Raw genomic sequence first — 25,272 nt, 5'->3', positions numbered from 1 at the left:
TATCAAATGATGTAATTTTTAAATGCAAAGTCTTTCAATAAAAGATTAAAAGGTGCATTGTTTTTTGTGTTAATTCTGTAATGTTCTCTAACTTTTGTCACTCTTACAGCATGCAGACATCTGGGCTGGTAATTGTTAACCACAAAGAGATTGGGTAGTAGTAACGGTTCAGGAAATGTTACTTTTTCTAGGGTGACTCTGTCCATTTTGTACCATTCATGGCTTTATAACTAAACCAACTTGAACTGGTTTAAATTCAAAGCTGTATGTCAGCTGTCCAATTAAATCCAATTATAAAAATGCTGAGCGAGTCAAGTTATCTAGTATCCCTCTTAGTGAACGTGGTTAATGCAGAGGGGTGGTCTTAATCTTTTATATGTATACATATATGATAACTTGTCATGTCTTGTGGGGTGGGTAAAATACTCAATTCTAAATAGTGTATTTCCATCTAAAGTTCTTTCTAATGGAGCATTACCATGGTGTCCAGTTACTGTGCAGTGGACTTTAGTGAGGTTCTGTGTAGCCCACTGTAAATAGAAGCAGCTTGTTTATTTTCAAGAGAATACGTTTTCTCAATGTTTTGAGTTTAAACTGGTTTTATAGGTTTATCCATAGGGAAGCACAGCATATGATTATTCAGCGCCTTTCAACCTGTCTGATCAGTTTCTCACGAATGTTGTGTATGTTTTATACTCTTTGCACATAGCTACTTATCAAAATGGAATAAAGGGATTAATTATGGGTCCTATTCTTGTACGTGACGTGTGGATGACGACCTCTTCGTGTTAAAGTAATTTAGGAAATATGAACACCTGAGAATCTGTGCAAATGTGGGTTTTATGATTTTAAGATGCTAACGGGATGTCAAAATCAATTAATTTAGTCTCGGACATTCGAGTGTTGTGATGCACGTCGTTTCATTATTTTTCCAATAGATGGCTCCATTGCAACTTGTTTGAGGAACTCCATGTGCTCGCAATTCCCGGAAGAAAGTTTCCCTTTTTTCAGTTATGTTCTAATTCCAGTCTGTGGTTTGCATTACGCTTTTTGACTAAGCCTTTTCAACATTCACTAGCTTTACCCATGTTTAAAACTTTTTTTATTATTTTTTTTTTTTACAAATAAGCCAATATAGACAGACTTTTGGGGCATGGTGCAGGGGTGGATCAACTTAATAAATCGGTGTTTATTTATTTCGTACGCGCCTAGCGCAGTAACTGTTACGTTGTCTATTTAATATGTAACTATTACAGTAACTTCAATCGAACCGCTGTTGCTATGGTTACCATATCAAGCAACAGCGAATTCTGTTAGCGCGCGCATACATTTAGCTCCTGCTGACTAATCGCAATATTTAACGTAAAGGAATACGTGCCTGTATATGCATATATAAAGTTTTAAAGCTCCTAGACTTTTGTCTTAGCCTTTTATGGTTCAAAACGCTCCCTTAATTAGTAAAATGATGTAATTAAGCTGTCGATATGAGTCCGCTTCGTGTAGATGGTGTGTTAGAGGCTCTTCTTTTTGAGGATTCCGCCCATTCTCTCTTGACAGCTCCGTCTTTCTTAACATACTCACTGCGCTCTTTCTGAAGCTCCTGCGCGAAACCCTTCCTCAGGCGCGTGAGTGTGACACGCACAATCTCTTGAAAATATTTTTCTTCACCTAAAATCACTGCTGTTTGAGTTTTGAGACGTAGCCTATACGACACCACCGCTTTTCTAGTTTATTTACTCGGAAGGGTAAACGCCTCTGGAAATGGGGATGCGTGGAGTTTTGGTTTATGCGATTTTTGCGGTTTTCATCGATCCATGTCGGGGGACTTTAATGAACTGCAATGAAGTGCGTAAAGTTTTCCAGTCGAAGGAAATCGGACCTGTAAAATCAATACCTGAAACCCCGAGAACAGGTAAGATCTATTGAGTTTGACATGTCAGAGATGCACTGTCTCCAACACATTCTGATTTTGTGCCACAGTTAGTAACCTATTCATATTTTGTTCCTTTTCCCACAACAGATGTAAAGATGGTCATTTAATATATAAACTATCTAACAGATGCCAGGTTTTTTAAATAGTAAAGATTTAGTACACAGTTTGGAGTTTTAGTCATAAATCTTTCTCAATTCATTCTTGATGCGGAAACGCTTAGCTAATGTAAATAAGTAAGCTGAAATTCAGCTCGAAAGCTGTTAAACCTGTTGTCATTTCAGTTAGAAAACCTTTAACGTGTTCACTTCCCACGCTTCAAAGATGTACAAGATTTGAAAAGTTTTATTAACTGCGTGAAATTCACCCCAAATATTTAATCGCTTGATATGCTATATGACGCTTTCAAGACGCTTTGCTCATTTCCTCGCCGTGGGGCGCGTTTACCGGCTTTAGAAGTTTGAGGTAATAATCGTCGACTCAAAGACAGTCTGTTGGGACTGAAGGGCATTACTTTTCAAATAAACTCTGGTAATGAATGGTGTCTCATGCTGTTGTTTCGCTTCACTCGAAAGACTTAAGACCAAATATTTTCAGTTGACTTTCAAGAAAAGCACATTCAGGCTACTAAAAGTGGAAGTAGAACATCTGAAGTTGGCTGGAAGATTCTGCGTACTGCGTGCTTTGAAGTTTATAGGATTCGTACACGACTTATCTTCCACAGGGAATTGCTATAATATAAATAGGCTATGCTTGTGTTTGTATATGTGTATATATATGTATGTGTAATCTTTTCCTTTTTTGGTGTTCAGAAGGGTTCCAGCATCTAGCAAAAACAAATCGGTTTGCAAAAAAATATGAATTTGGGTCGATACTGAACATATCCCAGTTTTTCATCAAACCCTGCAGTTCAAAGTGGTTTACTTGTTATTCAGCCTCAAGCTGAGATTTAAAACCAGTTTGCTGTTTTCTCAAATCACTTTTCGAGATCAAGTACACAGGTTAAAAACTAACTAGTGTCACTTGACTGCAAAATACAGCTGTAATTAGTCAGGAGAAGATGCTCTGTTTGGTTTAAACAGCTGTCATGTACATTATCTCCGAGGACTGTTTGGTTTGTGATCTCTGAGCCTCTGAAACGCTCTTTGTCAGGTTGTTTAGATAATCTTTCCAGTTTGCTCTTGAGATCTGAAACTAGTTTTTTGGCCTCCCAAATAATGGTTATTGATAGTTTCTAGATGCTTCTATCAGAGGAGGAAGGCAACCTCTAACCAGTTTGACAAACTTTGCTGTGTTAATGGATGCTAAGTGTCTTGAGGAGAACAGCGTGTACACGGTTTCCCACCGAGGTCATCAAATGGAGCGCACTTCAAAGTGCTGCTTGGAAGAAGTTTGTTTTTGAGTTTTACAGGAATTTAGAGCTAGGGGTTGTGTGGTTTGCTGGTAAAGTTGTAATGCAAGGTGTTTGTATTCATTGCTCATCCTGAACTCCAGAGATTTTGGTCGGGATACTGGGAACTGTTAAAATTTACAGCTTTGTGATTTAGTTTTATGAAACATTTTTAAAATACAGACCAGGTAATTAACTTTAGTTATAGTAATTGACTTGGAATCAGATCATACGGTTATATTTTGTACTGCACATTTAACAGCCTCTCCTAAAGATGATGTCTTGACAAGGGCAACCAAGTGCCATTTTGATTAAAAATGTCTATTTCTGTAGTGATTGTTTGTTTGTTTTTTTGTCACATTTTCTGCTGTCCTCTTTTGGACGGGTCTAGAGAAAACATTATTAGGCTTATGTGTGTAAGTTATGTGCATCTGTAAAAACAAGTGCATGATGTCATGCTTTCTCTCTTAAGCTTATGATATATGTGCAGAGACTTATGTACTGTAAATAATTACAGATCAAGTTTGACCTTGTTGAAGATATTCATTAATACATTTTTATTCGACTCTATCAACAGCATCTTGAGAGATTTGCATTGAGAGCTTCTTCTGTTTTGCTCTCACTCCCACCCCATCTTTCAGGTTTTATTTTACAAAGAAATATTCAAAGCTTTCCTGACTCTTTGGTTTTATTAAAATGTTGAGGAGCAAACAAGGCATTGGGATGGAAGTTATCTTGAAGGACAGACTTTCATTGCTGTTTTCTCTATGCTGCTCTGATTTTCTTCTCTCTGCTTCCAATCTTGGATGTTAGGAGCAAAGCAAACTGTTTGATGTCCAGCGATTTTCAGGCCAATTATATCCCCCACCACATGACCCGTGTGAGAGCTTAGGTCCTAAAACATCAAATAATAAACTGACCACCATAGTTAGTGGGTGGGTAAATAAAATACTTAAAAATAGTCATGTTGACATTTAAACGGTTCCTCAAAGGTGTTTATTTCTGTAAGTTCCCATTAATGTAGCATTGACGTGTGTGCCAGACATTTTTCTTGTCCGAGAAGCTTGTAAAATGCACCGTCTTTTCCAAATCACACTTTTCATTGCTTCGTTCGTACAGACCCCTGAAACAGCATGTCGCTGCTAGCAAAATAAAAACCCTAGCCTCACATTACATTTGTTTTTATTTGATCAAACTTGGGCATTTGTGGTAATTTCTTCATAGTGCCTTCATGTAAAACACTTATCAAAGTGCATATTTGTAAACTAATGCATTTTGACATTTGAATCACATGACCAGCTTCATGTGTGTGGCTTTTCTGATGAAGTAAACTTGCTCGGTAGCTCACCTGGTGCAGTAAAACTGCTCCGGTCAGAGTCCTGTGAAACAGGAATAGCACTAAGAGTTTAAAGACTTGTTGAAGCCAGCTAAAATGCCATGGTTGCTTCAGCAAATTCATTTTTATTTCGCATTTGCTTTTTAACACTATAGGTTAGGTTTACTGTCGGTGGTAAATTATTAGACACTTGCTGTACAATTAATTTATGCACTGCCACAATATATAGCATATATAAACCAATGTAAAAAAATAAAATAAAAAAACCTTTCAGAATTAAGTCCAGCTGTTTTGGATAAATCTGAATGCTACTCATGGGCATTTTACTTTGAAAATAGCTATGTTTCCATCCAAAGATATGAATTAAACTTGTGTTCTAAACTGGAATATTGCATTAAACATTGTGAATGTAGCACGATTTCTATCCAGTGAGTACAAAACGTAAAAGCAGCAACGTGTCATCAAGGAGGTCTGTGGGATGACTGACGAGGAGTCCCTTCTTCAGTCGTCTTCAACAGTTCCCAAATCTCTCAGCCTGTTGAATCATGTGAAACCGGGGCAAAAAGGGAGGGTGGAAAGTTCACAGTTGGGTGGATTTATTCTCTCAGGTGATTACACTGAAAAGTCTAACGGGTTGTGAGTGAGAAATAAACACTTCCTGGGGTGATTTCATTTCGTTCTAGCGAGACCGAGATGAATTCCTTTCCTCAAGCCATCTCCTTTGCATCTTGCTCAGGAACTCGAAACATTGTGTGGTGGTGTGGTGATAGTATCTTTAGCAAAACTTGGCTTGTCCTGACGTGTCCCGTGCTGTTCTCCTAGAGCTAAAGCCCCCTTAGGTGCTGTCATTCGCACTGACCTTTTTTTGAGGGGGGTTTGTAGTGATGGAAAGTTTTTGTCGGATCTCAGTGGGATAAGAATTTTGATGGCTAGAGACATCAGCCCTTTTATCTCCTCCACCCTACCAGCCTGCTGCAGCTTGCACAAACGTGGAGTTTCATGACCAGCCGGTGGTGGTATGAGTCTGATAATGGTCCATAACAAAAGTGGATCTCTAAATGTAAAGATACTGTGAAAAAATAAATAAAATGAGCTGTGTCTGCCACAATGCTATTTTTACCGATTGCCATGCAGTTGCTAGGCTGCTCTGGGGTGGTTGTTAGGATGTTGATATGTTGTGTCTAGGTGATATAATATACATAATTAATAAAACAATAATAGACTAGTTAATGCATTTTTAATTTCATTTTATATAATTTTTTGATGAATAATAATAATAATAATAATTATAAGTATTTTTGTATTTAATATAAAAATGTAGAATTTTTTTCCTAGATAAACTTATGTTTTTTTTTTTTTTTTTTTTTTGTGATTTAGAAAAACATTTTCCTATACGCAGAAATTTGGTGAGAACATGATTAATTAATTATAATAATAAAAAATAATGTATAATGTATCTATTTATATGATTGTTTAGGTGAAGAAAAACTGTCACTGTTGACAGAAAACATACTTTCTCCTAGATGCAGAAGTACATATCCACCTTGGTTAACAATCCCAACCTTCATCTCAACAGGTTCAGATCTTCAGGTTTGTTTGTCAAAGAATCTAACGTGCTGCACCAAGAAGATGGAGGAGCGTTACCAGGTGGCAGCGCGACGGGACATCCAGAACCTCCTCCAAACAACCAGCTCTAGTCTGAAGTTCCTCATCTCACGCAACGTGGCTGCTTTTCAAGGTTAGTTAATTGGTTTTGGAGACTAGTACTGGTTAATTGTCTGCAATGCTTAGCAGATGATTCCTCAGTTCTCTTACCACAAAATGTGTTTTTACTCTGTTTTAAAGCTCATCAGAAGTTTGAAAAATCAACAGTTTATTTAAAACTTGAGCACTTTTTGGTTTTCTTGTTTGGTATGATGTCAGTTTGTTTCCAGACATTTTACATGGTGTACAGTAAAGTATTGTCAGTGTATACTTTTCCCCGAGACCCACAATATGTGATTTAGTTCCAAGGGCTGTCTTTTCAGTATTTCAGGTCGACCAGTGTTCGTTTAAGGTTTGTGAATTAATGGCTTCCTTGATGAGGTGTACACCAAGATGCTTGTTTTGAGGTCTTAATTGAACCCTTCACAGCTTCATAATATGAGGTCATAGGAGCCTACGCACCTTTGAGGAGGAGGGTATCCTTCATCTGAACCAAATGACAAACCTGGATAACCTGTAATCTCCCATAAGTGCTGATGCAAGAAGATGCACCGCTCCTGACAAAAACCTCTCTGTGCACTACCGCGGATTCTCAGAAGAGGCTCGGGTTCAGGTTCCACAAAGGTGGTTAGTCAGTGTGTAGTGGCTCATGATGGGCCGGTTCACTGTGAGTGCAGTGAGATTTTGGATTGCTGTAAATGTGCCAGAAGAGTGAAGATTAAGAGTCTCCATTACATCAAGAGCGAACTGTCACTTTTTATTCTGACTTTGAAAGTGAGTGAAGTGATGCTGCATTACATGTCTGTTTATACACTTTGCCAATACTGATAGTCAGACATTATTTTTGAAAATGGTCACTATTATAAATCTATACTGACTTACAAAAAGCAAATGCATTAAAAATGGCAACATTGGAGCAGAGAAAAAGCTTTTGACTGTATTTTGATTTATATGATAATTTTCACACTGTTTGAAAATAGCAATAAAGTTAATATATACTATGAATATATAGAAAATCAAAATGTATATATATATATATATATATATATATATGCATACAAAGCTGAAGATTGAGTATTTGCCGATATCAGCATGGTTACTGATTTACTGCGCATCTCTTTCTCTCATAGAGTGTGTACAGCTGTTGGCTTCATCTCTTGTTTTCACATCTGCTGTAAGACAGCAGTGTTCAGTTTCAGTAAACAGCACAGCTTCACAGTGGTAAAAATGATCCTGTTGTTTTCCTCTCTTTTGCATTGCACTTGCATTTCTGAGTTGTGACTGACTGACAGTCCCATGCAGGTGTAGACACGCTTCTGTTTACTGCCTACACTGGAAGACAACATTAGTGTGAGAGTTTCCCCACAGTCCAGACTGTGTCATTAAACCAAACCTCTTGGGTTATTTCTCTTGTGGTTTAGGGCCCTTTTTATCTCAGTTCAAGACCTGTTATATCACATCATTTGGAAAAGTGGTATTCAGGTGGCAGTTACCATAGTACTTAAAAACATTTTGCACATTTTGTTGGGCGTAGACTCAGGGAGAGCCCTGATGGTGTTTAATCACAAGACTCATTTTATGAGATTAACCCCATATTACAGAGCCCAATCTCAGCCTCCTGGTGTCTAACTAGCTATTACCTTTTTCTATATGATACCCAACGCTCTACTGAACAGATATGAAAACAATGAATGAAACCCTACATATCCTGTGAGAAACCTGGTTCATAATATATTGTGCATCCCTATTGATACTGATAAATATATATTTTTTTAGCATTGGTTGGATAGGGATAATAATGACATTATTTTCAACAAATTTTAAAATGGACATATTAACATTAAATTTTTTTATGTATATGTATTTTTCAATAAGAGTATTGTATTGCATTTTATTGTAAGTTTAAAAGTTTAAAAATGATTGGCTTTCAGCATCTGCCGATAAAATCAGTACATCTAAAACTCAAGCTTCCCAATCCTTCCCATCCTGTCACTTTTCCCATGTGTTTTACTGTCTTTAAACAATGCATGCAGTTTCTGTCATTTGGGGCGTTTGGAGAAATCACTGCAACATCTTGTTTTACTTGCTTTGATTTCGGTGGTCGAGTGAAATGTGGGTTTGCTACCATTTTTATGAGGTTAGATCGAACCCAAATTATAATGCGGTTTGTCTTTAAGAAACGTGAATAGTTTTGTCTTTGAAACAAATCTGCACCTTTTCCTAATTAAACTTCAGCTTCAGTTGGAGATGTGTACAGTGTAGATGCTGGGAAGATTAGATTGCTAGGAATTGCTTTTGAACCACTGCATACTGTGAGAATTCAACCACAAGGTGATGGTCTGCTTGCCTACAAGACTTGTTTGCATTTTAGACTGTTCTACTTCCCCACTGTAAATCATGCAGTCATGTGTGTATTGTGAGGACCGTATATTTGCGCAGTTGGACTGTAGCTGTGTAAAGTTTCCTGAAGGTGCACTGTTGGTCCCTGCTTGTGTGCTAGATATTAATATATCACCACCACTTAAATATACGTCTTCTGATAATTTATCTATTTTTTAATATTTGCATGTTGACGTGAAATGCAGTTTTTTAATATTAGCATGGTGATATTAAATGTTTATTTATTTATATATATATATATATATATATATATATATATATATATATATATATTACACACATTCAAAATTTTCAATATATAAATATGTAAAATCAAAATGTATTGTAAATAAATATAACAATTTTTTTTCAATGATCAGGTATTTAGATTCAATTAATTTTCATTTTATAACCTACGTAATTTATTTAATACATTTTTTAAAATGTATAAAAATTGTATATATCTAAAGTTCGATTTCATATATATATTCACATAACTTTTTAGTTATATTTTTTTAAACTTGCTTAAATTTCATAAAGTCACAATGCAAATTCGTTGACACTAAGGCTTATTTTCTAAATGCAAAACATTTTTTCTTTCTTTTTATATTGATGGTGATTTCTTGTACTTTATTCTTTGTTGCCTTTTGAATTTCTGGTTGCAGATTTTTGGTCGGTGGATTATTCCTAGCCAGTAAGATTAATAGTTGTGGTTGCCATGGCATGATGGCAAACCTCTCTTAGAGTGAAAGAAAGAGAGTTGACCGGCGTCTCTCTCAGTGGGCAGCAGCATATTTGCACATTTGACGCAAAGACTCTTTACGGCCCCAGGTTAAAGACAAACATGCTCCTGTGGAGCTGGAGTCGCGGCCTCTCAGTTGGCTGAAGGTTGCTTGTTGAAAAGGCCATCGGCTAAACTTATTACACCTTTTATTTTCTCCTTATTTATTTTTTTTTGCTTCCCCAACATTGCCAAATGACATCAAAGTGAGCTCTGCTTCAGTGGAGAGCTGATATCGTGAAATGCCCAAGCAGATGATGCAGAAAACGGCAATCTGTTCCGAGACGGAGGCTGGGATAAGAGGGCGAGATGTTTTCTTAAGAGCGCCTCACTGGTGAGAGCAAAATTGCACTGTTGAGTGAGCAAAATACCTGGAAGTCACTTGTTGAAAGTATTTGAGTAGGCATACTTTTTAAAGGAAAATGGAAGGAAAATTAGCAGAATCTGTGCAGAGGCCTCTGGCTTTTTGTTCGATTCACAGTGAATCACTTTGAAAGTGTGTGAATCATCATTTCAGGTGTTATGAACATTTTCTGCCAGCGTTACTGCAAATATCTTGATGTTTTGTGGTTTACTAGTCTAGCAACCTGCTGAATTGTGAAAAACGAGTGAAATGGTATTATAAATGAGAGCTTTTTATTACAGAATTTTCCCTCCTAGAAAGCAAAAGATTGTATGGAAACTTATTGGGGAGAAGTTCACCCAAAAACTATGACCCTTTACATCTCTTGCTCACCAATGCAGTGAATGGGTGCCGTCAGAATGGAAAGCTGATAAAAACATCACCATAATCCACAAGTAATCCATACCCCTACAGTCCATCAGTTAACATCTTGTAAAGAGAAAAGCTGTGTTTGTAAGAAAAAAAAAAACGTCAAACAATTGCTTCCAGCTAAAATACGAGTCCATAATAATGCTTCCTCCAGTGAAAAAGTCGTCTGGTCTGAATCAGGAGAGAAATGTGCACAAATCAAGCACCGTTTACCAGCCCAAAACCGTCCAAAATAGCTCTAAACAAATGCGTTTGTGTGATTTTGATGTAAGAGGACAACAGGAGATGGACTTTTTCCACTGAAGGAAGATGTTAAGATGTCAAGAAGATGTTAACTGATGGCCTGGAGTGGTGTGGACTACTTTTGGGATATTGTGATGTTTTTTTCAGCTGTTTGGACTCTCATTCTGACGGCACCAATTCACTGCAGATGATCAATTGGTGAACAAGTGATGTAATGCTACGTTTCTCCAGTGATTATGAAGTTCCACCAATCGTGGACTGATAACAAATTGTCATGCACCAATGCAAAGCTTAAAAAAACTCCCTCTGCATATTTCACAGCGATAGGCTAAGCTATCAGATGCAGAAGTCTGTGTACCGTAATGATGATGACAGGAACAATGAAAGACAAGACGGGTCCATTGCAAGTCCACTGACCCCAGATGATCTGCAGTCCTAATTTAATCACCAATAGCTCATGCAGACAGTGTTCACGTCACACCAGGGAGAGCAAGATGAAATTAAGGACTAATGTTCCCATTTGTTACACACAAGCCCATTAATTATGTATTTCTATTTGATACAGATGGAGACAAGGCAGTGATTCATCACCCTTGCCATGACAGTGAAGAAAATTAAACCTTTAACAGGCACAAAACAACAAAACAGACTCACTGTGTACAGATAATAGTCTATTGTGCAGAAAAGGGAGACTTAAAGAAACATCTACACCAATAAAAACTAACCACAGCACAATTGAATTGTTCATATGTTGCTTTTTTGGCTCAAGACTAAATAGAGCTTGCAGTTGTTTAATTAGTGGCGTAAGGCTTTTTTTTCATGCTTGGCAGTCGTACATTCATTTATCGATTTTATTATTAAACCACATGCATGTATGGTATCTCAAAATACATAATATTTTGTCTACATGCTGAAAATCATACAGGTATTTTATTTTTTTAAATATTAACTTGTGTTTAAAAAATGGTAATGGAAAAACAAATCACTACATTTATTTTGTTGAAAAAAAAAAACAAGAACACCCAAAAATTATGCCAGCAACTGTCTAATTAATTAATTATTTGTTGTTTGTTTACTTATTTTTTATATTTATTTGCCAATTTTTTCCCTTTCTTTCTTTCTTTCTTTCTTTCTTCCCTCCCTCCCTCCTTCCTTCCTTCCTTCCTTCCTTCCTTCCTTTCTTTCTTTCTTTCTTTCTTTCTTTCTTTCTTTCTTTCTTTCTCTCAATTTCTTTAATGTCACTTTAATTTAAATTCAGGTTTTAAGTAGATTTTAAACACAACTGCTTGAAAAGAACTTGATATTAAACCAAAAGCCTTTCCTTCTAAATTTCGCATCTGTGGTTCTTGGACAACAGGATGAAAGATGCAAAGCCTTGTCAATTTATTCAACTGTCACCGGCCACTTTGAGCCCATAAAACACGTTATATGCATGACTTGTATTTCCGAATGTCTCCCTGTTAACTTGCATTGCGGTCCCTTAATTCCTCTTTGTGATTCAGGAAGACGTCTTGGCAGGATCGAACGTCCCTCCGTGCTTTCCATGCTTATGTGGCCATAAGCATTTTCAGTGTGGAAAGTGGGACGTTTTGACTGATTGTTCTCAATAGCAGGAAGATACAATGCCATGTGGGTGGTAGCGTACGCTGTGATGGGCTGAATTTAGACCGTTTATGTCACAGATTGACATTCCCTGGAGACAGTGGAGGATGTGGTCGGAATCTCTTTATTCGACGTTTAGAGTAACAAATGATTTGGCGTGTGTGATTGGAAGACCTTACTATTGCTATCTTGCTTTACTGCCAGTCCCTTATGCTTAAATAGTCTGCAAAAAATTGTTAAGTAAAATTGTAAAGTAAAATTGTTAAATATTGTTACAATTCAAAATATCTATTTTCTATTTGAATATAACTCCATATATAATATATTTCTATAACGCAAAGCTGGATTTTCAGTAGCCATCTTGAGTCATAAGATACTTGAGAAATAAGTAGCAAACTTGCAATACTGATCATTTTTAGACTTTTAGACTTAATATTTTTGTTAAAACCATAATGCCAAATGTTCAAACTGTAGTGTAAGAAAATAAATTAATACTTCTATTCAGCAAGGACATATAAAACAGTTTTCAAAGTGACATTAAAGAATGAATAATTATTTTTATTTAATAAGAATTAACAATTATATATATATATATATATATATATATATATATATATATATATATATATATATATATATATATATATTCATCAAAGATTATTAAGCACAAAAAAAAAAAATATTTTTCAGCATTTATAAGAAGAACAATTATTGAGTACCATCATTACTAATTAATCGAGTACCAATAATTAATGCTGAAAGCTTGCGCTGTAGCCTGTATCCTTTTATATCAAAGCATGAAATGAACTATGTGCATGCAGTGTCGTGGTCAGTTAAGTCATGGAGTTACCAAAAAGGTGATTAAAGCTGCCTGAAAACTGCATGCATGTAATATATTATATATGTCTCTGAAATCAGCTCTGCACTAACACACCCGATTCAGCTTGTCAGCTCGTGTTTATTTAAGCACTTCTGTCAGTGAATATGCAGTAGGGCTGCACGATGTGTCGTTTAAGCATCGATATTGCGATGTACGAATCCACGATAGTCACATCGCAGGATGTGCGATGTAGGCTGTAGTAGTTGATCCGTTATTCATTAACCGTATGGGATAGCTGCTCCCCGTGTAAAAATAATTAGATTAGATTTCATATCGCAATATATATCGCAGAAAAATAAAATATCGCAATGTCATTTTTTCCCAATATCGTGCAGCCCTAATACGCAGACTGCAAAACACTCAAATGAATATGAAAGAAATAATAGTTAAACAAAGTAGCCTAAATAAGAAAGTTAAATACACCGTCTAACGGACGCGAGCGGCGTGGCGAGACAGAATACTCATTATAATCAGTGATGCTACACTGGATGCAGCACAACACGACATGACAAATCCAAGACAGTAAACTGCCTCGTCCTATTTATGATGTACTGACACAGAGTTTAAATGTCCTGTAGACACTAGACAGACAAAACCTGTTGCGCTGTGTTTGAGGTAATTTGTGAATTACCATAGACTTATAGTCTAAATAAAACTATTTGCAACTATTACTGTTATTACACTTGTATACAAAACTTCATATTATGCTTGCTATAGAGTGTGTCACGTCACGTGCACGTGTCACGGCAACCATCACAGCCCTACTCATTAGCATTAATTTTATATGCTTTTCCCATACATATGTTCTCGATTTCCTAACAGGACTCCAGTGGCATCTTTGCATTTAGAGCACAGTCCACACTGTTCCTCTCACATGAACCTGCCTGTGCTTTAATGTAGACTTCAGGCTAATGACCTAGACCAACCTCTCCGTCCCCAGCCGCTCACTAATCAGAACCTGTCGCTGGAGCGGGTAACAAAGGCAGCTTAATGAAAACAGAATGGCTCTGTTTGAGACAGCTTCCTGGTAAAAGACTCTGGTTGGAGGGCAAAGTCATGCTTTTGTCCCTTTTGCGCTGCTGTGTGGTCTTCTGTGCATTTTTTCCTGCTTTAACTCGTGAATCAGAGGTTGATGCTGCACCGGGCCGAGTGGCCCTCATGCCCTGCTGAAGTGCCATTCACCATCCATTCAGCTTACCATCTCTAGTGTGCTTTGCACAGAGCTAGCCGGGGTTTGGGTGGTTGAGACATTCTGTGTTCACTTAAGGATCTTAAACTGCTAATATTTGGCAAGTAAACAAACACTGGAGATGAGCAGATGCATGTGTATGGATGTCTTTCTGTTTGTCCACAACTTCTGAATTTGATTCACTCCAATCTGTTAGCTAGGAAATCTGCTCAAGAGCTCTTTTCATGAGATTAAAATCCTCAAGTTGTCATTAATATTCTGGATAAAGAGCATCCAGTCTGCTTCTGTTTTTTGATCTGGTTCTTTTCATCATACAATTGATGTTATTTTCTTTTGCAGTATTCATGCAAGTATTTATATCAGAGCATTGTGATTTAACTAATAAATATATTAGTATTTTGCAAAGGTCTGAAAGTTTAAGGAAATGCATAATGGGTTATAGTCATAAACACAGTGTATCATGACTTATTTGGAAATGGAAAGTGAACACACTGTAACTCAGGAAGTGATCCATCATGTAATTATCACTGCAGATTCTTTCAAAGATAAGCCTTATTATGATTACATTATTTTCTCATTTGCTCTATTTATATACACTACCGTTCTAAAGTTTGCAGCTGTTTTTCAGTCTCTTCTGCTCCTCAAGGCTGCATTTATTTGATTAAAAATACAGTAAAAACTGTGATATTGTGTAATATTATTATTATTCAAAATAAAGTTTTCTATGTTAATATATAGTAAAATAGAATTTATTCTGTTGGTGCAAAGCTGAGTTTTTAGTCTTTTGTGTCTTATGTGTCTTATGATTTGATAGAAACAGATGATTGATTCTTATAGGAAGTTGCACATTAACATTAGCATGTTCTTGGCAAATCTCAGAACAAGATATCTTTAATCATCTAACATTTAAATTAGTTTGTTTCTTAAGAATAGTTGACTGTGTTCAAATGTTTAAAAATATACATACTTCAGCTTCCCCTCAAGCGAGCGTAAGCAGCTTCTATTTGCAAAGCAAATCAGCATGTCTGAGGATATTAGCTAAGGATATTAATAGTACACTTCAAGGAAATAAATGCTTTTGTTTATTCAATTTATTTTGGCAGGTTTCCAATAACTCCTTATCAGCACTGATCCATCAACAAAGCATTAAATCAGCTGGCCACTAGAAAGCAGCACCGTTTTCACACAGTAACGTCAGTGTGTTCGTAGAGCCCCTAATAACACTCTTGTGTTTGTGTGTTTGACTCGCACCCCTTTCAGAGCCTCTTCTAATAGCCCTGTTTAAGTGTGGCTCACTCATTACTGCCACTGTTTGACCACAAACCAGACCTCTAGTGTGAGACGCAAACGAGAAAGCGCATGGCTTTTGACACACATTGACCTTTTGGGGGGAGGTGGGTGTTAGAAAACACGCAACGACAGTTTTTAGTGTTTTTTTTCTTTCAATCTCTATTCCGAAATGGCACACAAACTGCATTGCAATAATTTACGAGTAAAAGTGTGTTGAAATATTACGAAGTCTGCAAGCAGGATGTTAACAGAGACGCTGAAGACAGACGCAAAGAGGAGAAAATACTGGTAGAGAAATCCATGAAATATTGGAAGAAAATCCTAAATATTGATTTAGGGGTTTGTATGAATGGTATTATTTGATGGTATTTTCTTTTCATCTTGCCTCTGTATAATGTATGTTAAAGTAGGGTTTATAAGCGCAACACTGCTTTGTTTACATCAGTATCGGCCAATTTGCTTTTAAATGATATGGAGTCGGCCATGAACAATCCTGATTGGTGCATTGCTATGTGATTTCCTGTGTGCTCGGAGTCATTAAGGTGTTTCTAGTTGGTTGCTGTGGTGGTCTTGGTTAGATAGACATGTTCTAAGAGTCATGCTGAGATTTGTGTATTTTCCTGTCTGGGTATTTCACTGTCTTGAAATGAAAGCTTTTCCATAGATTTTGAGGCCGTAGACACAGATGGGGTGAAAGATCCCAAACAGTTTTCAGCAGCCGCGCAGTAAATGACAGGTTTCAGCAAAGACTGCATTCTTTTCCATTGAGAGAGAGAGAAACTGACACTGAGAGAGAAGTCATTCTTTGACATGTTCAGTTCAGTAACTTTATTGTCCACGTTGTGGAAATTTTGTCTCTCAATTATTTCTTATTTAATTTTTCCTCTTACAGAAGGCCCACTCCGAAATGTCACATTACAAATAAAAACTGTTGCAAAGTAGTGTTGCCACTCATGATAATGAACTTTCTAAAATTGATACTGATAAAAATACTGATATTCGATACCATTTTCGATACTGATTTTTACTGAAAGATAAATATTGAAATATAACTAGACTACAACATGACAATATATATATATATATATATATATATATATATATATGTTTTTTTTTACATTATTGAAAGCTTCGTTAAGAATAACTTTCATTTTTCGCAAACAAAATAAATGAATATTGCCATGACAAAAGAAAATAACCATCTCTTGCAGAAAAAATAAATAAATAAATAAATAAATACTGTCATGCGAAAAGAAGAAAATAACATTCATCCATTGTAAATTACTGTTATTTTAAATGATGAAATGTGGAAAGTAGAAAATTGTGTGAAAAATTTGAAAATTAGGTTAGTTTGGGTTTCTGAATTTTCAGGTTTGATTTCTTTTCGATTAATCATCCAGCTGTAACTCAACTGACGTTATAAGTTGAGTTTGGAGACCAAATATGTTGTTAAAAAAGTGTTTTGTTGAACAACAGGTTTATAAATGTTTGTGACGAGTGGGGCGGGGCCGAGGGACATGGGAGCGAGGCCGGTGGAGTGATTGGAGATGAACTACACCTGTTCGACCCGCCGGTCTCGAGGCCCACGGAGGAGATGGAAGGATATAAAAATGGAGCGACGACAGTGAAGGACGAGAGAGGACCAGGCCTGGGCTTTTAGTTGTGTTTTGGTTTTATTTTGTGCGCATCAGTCGTCCGTGAGGGGCTGGTGCGCTGTTTTGTGTTTATTTTGAATAATTGAATGTTATTTGATTGTCCGCCGGTTCCCACCTCCTTCTTGCCGACGATTACAAAGGGTTTAATTCATTACAGTGGTGCCGAAACCTGGGAGAAGGAGGGATGCGCTGCTGAAGATCCCTCGCCGCTGTGGTGAATCCGCGGTGCCAACGAGCTGACGAGGAGTGTGCCGCCATGGACGCTCGAGGTGGTGGACTGGAGCGAGTTGCCGGGGACGGGCGAGCTCGCTACCGGCCGCCCGCTATCTGGAGGGGCGGCTGCCGTCCGTGAGGGAGCGGAGGAGTCGGCGCCGTTCGCCAGGTGGCCGGAGCCTGCTGCCATCCGCCGGAACGGGGAGGAGCAGGGAACGGGGGACTCCTGCCGGCTGCCCAAAACCGGAGGAGCCGTCGCCGTCCACCGGGCGGCGGAGGAGTGTCGTGCCGTCCGCCGAGGGCCGTCCAGTGCCACCGCCAGGCACCGCGGAGGAGATCGCCCAGCTGGTGGAGGGCCGAGCAGCGGTGCGTCTGGGAACAGGATTTTTTTTTTTTTTTCTCCTCTCTCCCCTCTCTCGTCTCTGTCGCTCCTCCTTCCATCTCCTTTTCTCTCGCCTCGCCTGTCCTACCCCCAGGTTCCCGCAGGTCCCCGTGAGCGGCCCCCCCGGAGGGAGGGAGGGGGGGGGGGGGGTAGAGCGCAGTCTCAGGAGTACCCCCCGGCCTGCGAGGGGCGATGGGGGTATGTGACGAGTGGGGCGGGGCCGAGTGACGTGGGAGCGAGGTCGGTGGAGTGATTGGAGATGAACTACACCTGTTCGACCCGCCGGTCTCGAGGCCCACGGAGGAGATGGAAGGATATAAAACTGGAGCGACGACAGTGAAGGACGAGAGAGGACCAGGCCTGGGCTTTTAGTTGTGTTTTGGTTTTATTTTGTGCGCATCAGTCGTCCGTGAGGGGCTGGTGCGCTGTTTTGTGTTTATTTTGAATTATTAAATGTCGTTTGATTGTCCGCCGGTTCCCGCCTCCTTCTTGCCGACGATTACAAAGGGTTTAATTCATTACAATGTTCTTATTAGACCGCGGTCTAATGCTCTCTTAGATATTTCATTATTTAAGTATCGAAAAATCTTTGACCACACTATTGCGATTTCAGTTACCATCGCTGTCTCAGAAAACAATTGAGATGTTAATGAGATCTCATCCATGACTCCTTTGTTTCCTATGTGTCAGGAATTCCCTGTCTTGACTTCTTTCTTCTCTTCATGAATGGCTGCTTCAGGATTTTGCTCTCAAATAAATTCCCAACTGGGATGGCAGGCATAAATAGCAACACAGCGTTACTCCTGTGGTTTTATGTCTGAATGTGTCTGGCTTTAACATCTTCAAAAGCAGGATATGGTTTGTGCAACTATCCAACCTCTTAGTTCCTCAATGTCCCCAAAGGCATTTGGCATAATGACCCCATAATTATACCACAGGCAAACAAAAGAGACAAACTCGGTGGCTGATTGCTTGCAAACATGGGAAGTGTTAGTAATTTCTGAAATGTGAGCTGTAGTTTTCATGTGAATAAGAAAATAACAGCTTTCTTGGTTTGTCGTACTGCTCTGTATAAAATGTAAACTATTGAAGGACTAAGTTACAAACAATGAAGTTCAAAATCCTAAATCAGTTTTTTTTTTCTTTTTTGGGCCCAGAGAGAGGTGTTTTGAATCTGAGAGAGTTCATTGAGTCTTTTTACTGTATTTTTAAACAAAGAAATGCAGCTTTGGTGAGACTTTTTGGTTGAGTTTTTTCTTGCTACATGTTGGAAAACAGTTTGCTACTGAAGACACTTGAAGCTGCTGTTATGCTCCTGAGAAAATGTAGTTTGGTTTGCTACTTTTTAGTTAGTTTCTCCACTAATCTGACCTCATGTTGCTCCTGCATCTCTCCTTGGCCTGATTTTCTTATTTTTGCCACCGATGAACTATGTTTTGCTGTCTCTTTCCAAGCTCTGTTTTGCTGAATGTTTATTTTACAGTGAAGTCTGCCATGAGAATGAAGTTCTGTCCTGGCACACATCCATAAAACATCCATGATTTTTTTAGCTTTTTATATTTGCAGTGAAATAAAGTCTAGGAAAGTTGAAATCAAACATTGGAGTTTTGTTGATTTATGCATGAAGCACATTTCTATGCAGGCTGAGGTCAATGACGCACTGCATGCGCATGCTAGCATTGAATTGCATTGAACATAAAGCACTTCAAGAGGTTGATCATTGAAGAAGTGATCTGACCAGACACTCATGAACCTGCTGCTTCCAACTTCATTCTCCGCGTCTACTTTTGGCTAAGTGAATTCTCATTAATCAAGCCCTCTGTCATTTATCCTCTTCAGTTTCTGGGGTTTCCCAGACAGTATTGTAGTTAGCTATAAAATGTGTCAGTTTAAAGAGAGAGAAACCATCATTTTAGGTCTGTTATTGTTCCCTTACTAACAGGGAAGCGCCTTTATGGCTTGTCTGCCTGGCTATAGCATTTTATGTGGGTATTTTATTGTCATTATATAAGGTCATCCCTCGCTCAGAGTCATCGTTTACTCACGCTCATGTCATTTTAAACCCATATAGTTTGCTTTTGTTTGGATGAAACTTTCCTTTTTTTTGCAATGGTATGATAATCTATAAATAAACTCTCCTCTTGTTGACCTCTCTCTCCAAACATGGAGTGCCAAAAGAGGTCAAAGGCTGTAAAGACAAGGTGTGAGAATGGTTACTCGAAAGGGACAGCAAATTATAATTAAAGAAACCTTAAGGCAATCCTCGTGCTTCACTGCGTTCCTCCTCTTTCCCATTGTTGCTCCGGCTCCTGCCTCTGAAAGCTGTAAGAAGTTTGAGTCTTTTTAATCATTTATCAAGATTCTCTTTGAACCTATAAGCCTTTGCTTTGGCTCATGAACAAGACTTGGGTTTTATCAGACTAAATCAGCCTTGCTCTGCCTTTTTCTGACTTTAGGGTAGATCTGTTTACAAATACAGCACACATGGTTCACGCTTTATCACGCCGCACATGACCCTCTCCGGGAACAATACAGTGCATCAGCTTAATGCACAGAACAAGCATCCTGCATCTCGCCACGAAGCTTTGAAGTTCACATGCCGAACAGATTGTGCTGTAGACAGTGCTGGGCTATTGTCCCACACGGTGAAATATGAGGTTGTAAGGGGTTTAGAAAGGAAAGATAACATCTTCTGTTCACGTGTTTTTCATCAGAGCATTATTCAGGAGAGCAGGAGCACTGCTGGCCTGCTGCTGTTTGTTTCTTTATTTAAAGCCATGCAATAGTGACGTTTCCCTGCGCACGTAATACCGAAATAGGTTTTGTAGAAACTTGTTTCAGAGGATTCTGTGATGCAGTGTCTGTCTGGATGTCATGACCAATCAGACGTATTTTTTTATTTATTTAATTTTATCGTTTTCAATGTATTTTATTGAATAAAACAATACAATAAAATATTAAGTATTTATTTTTTATTTTGTTTTTATGTATATTTTTTATTGTTTTATTCAATTTATTTTATTTCATTTTCTATTATTCTATTATTATTATTATCTATTATTTGTATTTTTTTTTAAACTTCTGTTTATGTGTTTGGATTTATCGTGCTTGAATTTATGCTAACATAATGCAACAAGTCAACATAATATATGCAATTAAAGGCCTTGATGTAAAACAATTAAACCGTTAAATATTAACTATTAACCATTTTGTTAGTGTTGTGGTTAACACAATGCTCTGAAATTGAGTGTTAGCTTATACTTTTTTTGGGAAACACACAATTGAATCCAGTTTGATATTACATGGTGGGTTTTAGCAAAGAATACAGCAAAGACTAGTTAACAAGCTTATTCTAGAGCCACACCAGCATTATAAAACCATCTTGGATTTGAAGTTAGTCCAAGCGATGTAAGATTATTCTTGTATTTAGTTCTTTGGTAAACTCACTAGCTAATCCAGAGCCAAAGTATTAACATTAGCACTTTTTGATGTTGTTTATTTTCTGCTTTTCTTTGGTATTAAAAAATACAAGCTGTTCACAATCATTGGTAGGAGGGCGAGAGTCTGATCCAGCGCACAGATGATAGGGTTTTATCTGTGATCTGAGCAGCATACCTGTGCGTTTGAGTTTGTTTACAGTGGCCTGCTGAAGTCAAACACTGTGGAAGCGTTGAAAGCTCTCGAGAGGTTTGTTAGAGGCTTTAGTGTTTTTCTGTACTCGCTGGAGTCTGGGCTGATTTACTGTGGTGCTGGAATTGTTGATGTGCATCCAATCGAAGAAACACTGACCAGTAGCATTATAAATGCCCACACAGACTGTGTGGTTTGTCTTTTTTTCTTATGTAACTCTGTTTGTCTTTGTTTGATATCCCCACTCTTCATTAAAGTCAACATGAAGTCAAATTTACTTTATTAACTTGACTGCACATTCAGTTCTGATTAAAAGATAAAAATATAAAATTGCATATTTGTAAGCATTAGAACATTTCTCCTTTGACCTAAATGCTGTTTGACTGTAGAAAACATTCCTAGATAAGGATTTGGACTCCAAACAAACAACATGGGCAACTCGGGAAAATAATTAGCAAACTAGCAGCATTTCTTTTTTGAAGTCTGAAAAAATGTATGAAAATATGCTGTTTCAGTTACATGAACTTTCATTTCTAAACAAAAGTAAAGTCTTTTCCTGTGTGACTGTCAGGAAGCCAATATGATTTGATTTAGACCTGTTTTTCATTGCTTTTATAATAATCTATTATTGCCTTTTAAAATATTGACCAGAGAATGAATAATTCACATAAGCCCAGGAATGTGTCTTTGAGGAATAGTTTATACAAAATTTTGTCCTCAAATGTATTTTCATCATTTACCTACCTGATTTATTTTATTTTATTTTATTTTATAGGACAGTTTCACATTACTAGTATGCTTTAGTTGTTTTATTAATTTAGTTTTTATTTAACTTTTTTGTACAGTACTTTATTTTTATTTAATGTTTTATGTATTACTTTATTTATAATTTTATTTTTGTTTGCTTAGATTTTTTGTATAATGATTTTTTTTTTATCTACTTTTTAAAATGTATATTTTTTACCATTAAGATTTACCAAATTACTAGACTTAAAAGTTGTAAATAAAAGCATAGGCAGATAAATGTGTTGTTAATGTAGTTGTTAACATGCATGTTTTTGACATTTTGAGTTGTGCACTTTTTTTGGGGCGACACATTTCAACATATAAAAAAATATATAAATATGAAACCCCTAGTATAAAACTTTCAGTCAAAATTGCAGTGCACAACACCCTCTTACCTCTCTTTCCTCACCTGATTTTACCATCTTTATGCTGGTGAGGTGAAATACGTCTACAAGTAACAAAAAGGCATTTTGTTTGACTGCCCTCTCTTTGACTAAACAGGGAGTCATTCAGACAGAGCTTCAGGAGGGCCACTGAGACACATTCATACACAGATATGAGAGCCCAGGGAGTCAGTCTGATGGTGGTGCTGAGTGTATTTCACAACCATCCCCACCAGATCAGCCTCGCCAAGCCCACACATCACAAGACACCTCACACTCCAGTGAGGTTGTTTTTGCACTTTTTTTTTCCTTGTCCGTTGCCTAAGGTAAAGCGGAAACTCTATTGATTACCAATCTGTACCTTAACTGCATCTGGCAGCCAGAAAGTGAATGTTTGTGTTTATGTACAACCATACTTGCCAACCTTGAGACCTCAGAATTAGGGAGATATTAAAAAGGACCGAGGGGGGGGGGGGGTTGTGTGTCGTCATATATATCACATACACAAACGATGTGTCGTCATATATAATATCACATACACAAACGCAAAGAAAAATGTAATTCATTTATTTGACAAATTCAATTCCTTAAGGCCTCTCCTCAGGAGGTTAGACCCTAATTTGTTAGCTACTGTAAATGAAGAGATATGAAATAGCTAGATCTTATCAATAAACATTTATTAATTCATAGCCTAATGCAACAATTACATAAGTAAACTCTCAAAACATTATAATTATGACATTTCATTTTTAAATTTTCATGTAACAGTCTAAAGCTAAATAAATAGCTGTTCTTGCCTTTCATTTCAGACGTCTGCTTCTAGGGGCCGTTCACATATCGCATCTTTTTCGCGCTCAAGGTCGTTATTTCAACCGTAGGTGCGCGGCCGCGGTGAGCACGCTCATAATGGAAGCAACGTGGTGCGCTACTTTTTCCAGGCGGGTTTTTCCTTCTCATCTCCAGAAATATTTGCTGATACTTCTTCGTCGTCATCATGGAGAGCGCAGTTTGGTTGCATAGCAACGACAGACGCCATGGGAGCGCAAGCGTTTGGTCTAAAACGGCGCCCAGTGACGGATGGTGTAGCAATATTGTTGTCCGGGTGGAAATCGGGAGAAATTCGGGAGAAAGGTCGGTCCGGGAGATTTTCGGGAGGGGCTTTGAAATTCGGGAGTCTCCCGGAAAATTTGGGAGGGTTGGCATGTATGTGTACAACTTTTGTAACATTTGTTTGCACTCTTTGTATTGCTATAGACTTGAGTGGGCATGCATCATATGTTGATAATGTCTGCACATTTGACATTTTAAGGTTTTTTTTTGTTTGTTTATAACACTGCAAAATATATTTTTCTTGTATGAAAAAAAAAAATCTATCTTCACATATGTGCGTGTTTTATAAATATAAGATAAAATAAAGCAATAATCCCCAAGAAGCCGTGGTTTACTGTGAGTTTATAACAGCCAAGGGGCGTTCTTAGGCACGATGCGAAGTGAAGGGGCTTCACGAGGCTTATTGCTTTCATAAAACGGTTATTTCATAAACATAGTAAGGTTTTTACAAAATAAAATAGAGCAAATAAAGTGTAATGATATTAATAAAAACCGTATTCATCTACCAAACAATGTAGTTCCTCAGAAACAGTTGTGGTTCCAAAAAAAGTGGTTACCGAGCAACACACAAATGTAAACAAAGGTGTATGTTTGTAATGTAATTTAGAACAGCTTCAAACGAAGCTCAGTCAATCAGAATCAAGGACCGGAACTATCCATTTTACAATGTTTGTGTGTGTGTGTATATATATATATATATATATATATGTGTTTGTATATATGTGTATCCATTTTACAATGTTTATATGTGTGTGTGTATATATGTACATATGTATGTATATATGTGTATATGTGTATATATTAGGGGTGTAACGGTTCACAAAATTCACTGTTCGATACGATACACTGGTGTCACGGTTCGGTATGGTTCGGTACGTTTTAGATACAGCAAAAAGAATAAATGGCAGATAAATTTCCTTGATTTTTTTAAAAACGTTTTATTTATTAAAACTAACAAAGTATGATTTTTTTTTTTTTTACATTGAACAATGATGGAGCTATTCTTTACCCATCTTCTATGGTGTTTTCTTAGCAGCGGACTGTATAAAACCAAAACAGCTCCTTATAAAAAAAAAAAATGAAAATGTTATATTGTTGTAGTAGTTATGAACAAATACAAAGATGTAACTCTTTTTATATGGAACGTCTCGGTTACGTACGTAACCCTCGTTCCCTGATGGAGGGAACGGAGACGTTATGTCGAACGACATATGGGGTCTCACTTGGGAGGCCAATCATCTCTGAATTTAAGAGAAAACGCCAATGAAAATTGGCTAGTGGATTAACACACCTGAGCCACTCCCTGTGCCACGGGTATAAATAGGGCGACAGGTGCATCCACTCATAAGGTTTTACGCTGAGGAGCCGAGAACATGTCCCGGCAACAGCGAACAGTTCAAGGTTGTGGCATGGGGACATAACGTCTCCGTTCCCTCCATCAGGGAACGAGGGTTATGTACGTAACCGAGACGTTCCCTATCTGTCAGTCACTACGAGTTATGTCGAACGACATATGGGTTCCTATGGAAAACGCCACAACCTGAACACCGTCACAACCCTGTGGCGCTGCAATTGTCGACAAGCCCTGGCGTGCCACAAAAGCTACGCTTAAGGTCG

At 37.7% G+C, this 25,272-nt stretch overlaps 1 protein-coding gene across 1 annotated transcript in view; it reads left to right on the top strand.

Annotated features, from left to right (window-relative positions):
• The first annotated feature begins 1,503 nt into the window (after positions 1-1,503).
• The window catches only part of LOC132143366 (glypican-5-like), a 163,234-nt gene continuing 139,465 nt past the window's right edge, over positions 1,504-25,272 (top strand). The window contains exons 1-2 of the mRNA XM_059553523.1: positions 1,504-1,912; positions 6,233-6,394. Of these exons, the coding sequence (XP_059409506.1) occupies positions 1,762-1,912; positions 6,233-6,394 (313 nt within the window). The 5' untranslated portion in view covers positions 1,504-1,761. The remainder of the gene's footprint in view (positions 1,913-6,232; positions 6,395-25,272) is intronic.

This window comes from Carassius carassius, chromosome 7, assembly GCF_963082965.1.
Source record: "Carassius carassius chromosome 7, fCarCar2.1, whole genome shotgun sequence".
NCBI lineage: Eukaryota > Metazoa > Chordata > Actinopteri > Cypriniformes > Cyprinidae > Carassius > Carassius carassius.
Note: the sequence above shows the minus strand (reverse complement) of the source record. Positions and strands in the feature narration are given on the sequence as shown.